The 5,137-nt window shown below is 41.4% G+C and overlaps 2 protein-coding genes across 5 annotated transcripts in view; one reads left to right on the plus strand and one right to left on the minus strand.

The window, feature by feature from the left end:
• Nucleotides 1-5,137, plus strand: part of LOC101855605 (malonyl-CoA decarboxylase, mitochondrial) — a gene marked incomplete in the record, with an annotated part of 55,204 nt that overhangs the window by 24,889 nt on the left and 25,178 nt on the right. For both annotated transcript variants that reach the window (XM_013089245.2, XM_013089246.2), the window contains 1 exon segment: nucleotides 3,047-3,107.
• LOC101854678 (decaprenyl-diphosphate synthase subunit 2) overlaps nucleotides 1-5,137 on the minus strand; it is a 20,357-nt gene that overhangs the window by 11,342 nt on the left and 3,878 nt on the right. For all 3 annotated transcript variants that reach the window (XM_005110536.3, XM_013089248.2, XM_005110537.3), the window contains exons 2-3: nucleotides 3,375-3,852; nucleotides 2,549-2,680 (exon numbers count right to left, since the gene is read on the minus strand). In XM_005110536.3, the coding sequence (XP_005110593.1) occupies nucleotides 2,549-2,680; nucleotides 3,375-3,793 (551 nt within the window). In that variant the 5' untranslated portion in view covers nucleotides 3,794-3,852. The remainder of the gene's footprint in view (nucleotides 1-2,548; nucleotides 2,681-3,374; nucleotides 3,853-5,137) is intronic.

Here is a 5,137-nt window from a genome sequence, read left to right on the forward strand (position 1 = left end):
GGGGGGGAGAAGCAAACACATCTTCATTATTATTAGCAGAGAGGGGAGAAAGTGATAGGAGGAGGTGGGATGCAAAAATCGAAACCCCAAATTAACGAGCCGCAGAGAGAGAGAGAGAGAGAGAGAGAGAGAGAGAGAGAGAGAGAGAGAGAATAATAAGGAGAGAATTATAAAAAAATAAAACAATTCAATAATTATCAATCAGCCATGTTGAAGTCGCTGCTGCCTTGAAGGGCAAAAGTTCATTCGAGGAAAGAAAACAAACCCACCCAAAAACACAAACCCTCAAAAGTAGCCTACATGTACAGTCAAATCTGTGTAAGACGGCCACCCATTGTCAAGGAGAAAAGTGGCCGTATAAGACAGGTGGCCGTCTTAGACAGGACTGATCAAGATGAAGAAAACAAACCATTCCCATCTGAAGTCCCAATCGAAAGTAGTCGCATTGTTTCTTGTTTTTGTTGTTGTTGGTTTGTATTTTGTTTGTTATTTTTATTTCGTTGCTGATTTTGCGCAAGAGTGACAACAAAACGAAATGTATCAGACGAGGAAGACCGAGTACCATGTTAAAACAAACACATGGGTTGCCACCACTCAGAAGAGAACGAGCGAGGCTTCTGCATGGGTCTCAACTCAGAATTCTAAAAAAGGAGGAACTTTCCGGGGTGATCGCCACAGAAGCCCATTTTTGCGAAAGACCCATTATTATACTGTTTAACCCTAGAATGCTGAACCATCAATTCATCAAAGCAAGGTTATTTCACACCAATTTGAGGGTTTGTGAAATAATTTCAAGTAAGAGTCACCCACCAAATATTTACAATCTTCATTACGTATAGAAAGTGATGGCGCCTGGGGTCTTGTGCGACTTATTTATATTTTCCCTTCATCATATTCTTGAGCCTAGAAGTCATGATTCATATCATATATATATAATATAGGCCTATAAAATAAACGTGAAAGACAAAAATTAATGCTCAAACTCAAAGTAGAGTAGAATAGCCCAAGTAGACCTATTCAGTGTGAGAGGTGTAAGAACTGTGGGAGGGCAAGATGCAGTGACACTGAAAATCTGCGAATCTTGAACAGAAAGCTATAATATAGAGATCTGTCAATAACACGCGTACAAGTTATGACGGTTCCCAATTTCACACAAGGCCTGCACCAACGCACACTTTACTTTGCAGAGAGCTGTAGTAGTAATCAAAATTCTAAACACGAAACATTTGCTTCCAGTTTCAGTTTGTCCTCTGGTGTTGCGTCCACCCCTCCCCCTAGGCCTATCCGCGAGGGCGTCTTTTTAAAAAAATCAATAATATCCCCCCATTCCCGAGCCCTGTACTTCGCAGCGCTCAGAACGCGCGCAGGTTCAATGACCGGTCACAATGACGAACCCGACAATACGCTTGAATAATGAATAACTTTCTTTTCTTTTTTTTGTTGTTGTTGCCCCCCACAAGTGACAGCACAGTGACAAATATTAATTTATTTTCATGGCGACACCACGTTTGTAATACCGCACCTGCATGTTACAATAAATGTTGCGTTATCGGACTATTATTACTGACAAATTTCTGGGTGGTGACGAAAGCGAAAGTAGATCTTGATTTTCCAGTCGAGCCTTGGTGACACAATTCCGCTTGACGCCAAAGCCGCCAGTTCGCGGGAAACGTACTCTCAGCAGAGCCGAATTAATACATCACAATCGCGACCGGCAGAAATGAACTTAAAGACGTTATTGGATCTCGTTTTCAAATATTCGAGATCTTTTATGCATTTTCCCGGGTCACGGCAATTTTTTTTTTCAATTCCCGGGGCCTGGCAGTCACCCTGCTCCCAACAACTCTCTTTCTAATTGGCCCGCTGTCGCGGTAGCGGAGTTTAGCGGAGGAAATGGCTGTAGCGGAAATCCGCTAAATAGCAGACTATTGAGACCCATGTTCTGTCACAAATTCATGTTGACGTCCATTGTTTCTTTGTTACAGACTGGGTAAACAGTGACCACTCATCTCACTTACGATTTGTGTATGAGTTCTGGGCGGGGCTTATGGGTTATGAGGGATCACATGCTTACCTCACCAGCAGCTGAAAATTGGTACCTATTGGTCAAAAGTGGGAGGGGCCTACCCAACATGATCGGTTGGAGGGACTATCTAACAACAACGACAGGTGATTGAATTATGACAGCTTGCCCAAAACGCCAGGGGCCAGTGCACAATTTATGACAAAACGTAATGGAGTCACTAAGGTGGCCGTCTAAGACAGGTGTTATTGCTTAGTGTGATAGGGGTTGTGTTTTAAAATATGGCGGATATAGAAAAAACGCAAGGGGGAAAATGGAAAGTGGGCGTTTGTACAGGTGGCCGTCAGGGCAGGTTCGACTGTAGTAGCTTCAAAGGCAAACAAAAGTACTGGACATTTTTTTTTCTAAATGGATGCATACACCTTACTTTTTTACATTATTTAAATCTAATAAAGACATTTATATCCCCCCCCCCCCCCCCCCAACACACACACAAAGTTTTATCTGTAACTTGGTGAAACTCACTTTGGGTAGACTCCACTGACCATCTCCTGCTCTGCGTACTCCGCGTCAGGATTTGGCCCGGCTGCCTTGGAGATGAGCATGACCAGAAGACCCCTCATCTGAAGGTTGTGCTTACCATCAAACACTAGGCCTCTGGGGGAGAGGGGGATGGCAAAGAAAGAAAACAATAAACCACTGTAGTTCAAAGAGATTTTAGATTAGAGTTTTTAAGAGAAGCCACAAAAAAAGTGAATACCATATAATAAAATTTTTGAGAAAGCCATTAAACGTAATAAGAGTGTTCTCGATTTAATAAGGCTGTGAAATAGACGGATGAACTTTCTTTAGGTAATTTTTTTGGCAGGGAAACATGACAAAACTCAAAACTTCTCAGAAAAGCTAGGCACTTTGGAGAAAAATGCACCCACAAACAAATTTTTGACTTCTGCTTGATTCTGACATGCAATATATTTGTACAATGTATTGACTACTGCTGATGTCTCTTCCTCTCATTCCCAGAAAATCTTAAAGCTACGACCCTCCACTTGTTACATTGGACCAGCGAATTTATGCATTTTAGGTGAGTACAGTACATTGCTATGATTAGAGTTAGAGGGCTTATTGTATGGAGCAAATGTTCAAATATCGAGAGGGGACACAGAGAAACAGAAGCTCTTATTTTGTGGTGGGCAGAACTGCAATATACTCTACTCTACTCTGACCTTAATGAACAAATCTTGAAGATAGCAGAAAATGTAAAGCAGCACGAAATAAGTCTCCCCAGTAATAGGAGTTTGAAGTCCCATTTAGTCATTCCATTATATTGATGTATAAGTATAAATATTACCTTGCAGTTTTCAGAAGAGGATGTTTTGTTCCCACTAATTTTCGTATGTGAAGAGCAACGGTAGAGAGTTCGTCAGAAAATAAGCATCTCAGACTGAGGAAAGAGGTCGGGTAACCAACTATTTTCTCGGCCTCGGAAACAGCTTTGCTCACTCCCGTGTCACCGTTCAGCCAAGAGAATCTGTACCCCCTAGACTGACACGACCTCCACACGGCCGCGTTGTCTTGTCCGGGGTTTGACAGCTGATGAGATGCTAATGAGAAGACAGGAGGGGCCTGAGAAGTGGCAAGTCGTCTTCGGTGCTTTGTGCTGAGTTTGACGCCGGCTGACAGCGTTCTTGCATGATGTACAGATGAATTGTTTACTCGCGTCAGATTTCTGACACATTTATCACACACACTCAGGACGGTCTTTGACATCTTGGATGATAGGCTTTCAGTTTTGAAGTTACTGTAGTCAAAAGATGTTCAGAGAATACCTGTGACAAATTTAGAGAAAAAGTTTACTGAAGAGTCATATATAGGATAGGAAGCATAAAATTGGTAAATCGCAGAAAGTTATTTTTAAAAAGTGTACCATCTTTTACAAACCCACATCCCAAAAATAATTTAACTGCTAGCCAAGTTGAGTAGCAATTCCACATGATTCATCTTATACATCAGATGTAACTAAAATTATATTGATACTGTGCAAAGGGTATTGGGAGGCTATTCATATAAAAGGCTCTTTTGAAACACAGAGAATACTTTTTTATTTTCCAAAAACTATCATTATTTGCATTTTCTTGCCAGGTGCAAAAGCCGGTAACCCGTCATTTCGTCACACGGCACGTCATCCCGTCACACCCCAATTATTATTATGTGTGATGAAATGACTTCGATCTCCAAAATTGTAATGCTAGTATAGAGATTTGGAGGATCAGCCTAAAGCTTTTTTTGAAGTTATATATAAATTATTAATGTAAATTAAATCTTCGTCTAAACTGTCTGTTCCATAGCTGAACAATAGTTTTTGAAATAAGGCTAAAACAAGGGGCGGTAAAGAGTTAGTAAGGTTTTTAAAAATATTTGAAAGTAAAGGTCTAGCTTTTAGCAAAATTGCTGTACCGTACATTTCTATTAGCTATTTTAATTTTAGGCTAATTGTTAACAAAACTAATATGATCTTGCCAATCACATCTTTCATCAATAATAGGCCTACTTAAAACCTGTGTTGATTTGACTCAATAGATTTCAATATTGTCAATAGGCCTACATATTATTAATGAACGGTGTAGCTGATCAGGTAGGCACGACGACTCGCACCCCCACCCTGTCCTTCCACACACACCCCCAACCCGTGATTTGCGATTGCCATGACATTGTGCGTTTGACGTTCGCAAGTGCGCTACGAAATGACCATCTCCATTCAGCATTGTGGATTTGGGGTGTGACAAGATGACTGTGACGTCTTGACTTGACTGCACCACAGTGATGAAATGACTCAGACTGGTATTTCAAAAGCCCCCTTCCCCCCATCCCCTGTTAAACTAACGAAGTGGCTATTCGGACTCAAGTCCTTACAGCCGTTGGAGGCTATTCGGACTCAAATTCCAGTACGTGTGCGCAATCACCGGTTGTACCGTAAGCGAGGTCTAGACCTGAGTCCGAATAGTCTCCCGTTGCTATTCCGATTTTAGACTGCTGGTAGGCTATTACACTGCGTTTCACGACTACAAAGGGATCAAAACATAAAATTCATAATCAGTCCTTATAATACAGCCC

The sequence above is a fragment of the Aplysia californica genome, unplaced genomic scaffold (genome assembly GCF_000002075.1).
Source record: "Aplysia californica isolate F4 #8 unplaced genomic scaffold, AplCal3.0 scaffold00907, whole genome shotgun sequence".
Classification (NCBI taxonomy): domain Eukaryota; kingdom Metazoa; phylum Mollusca; class Gastropoda; order Aplysiida; family Aplysiidae; genus Aplysia; species Aplysia californica.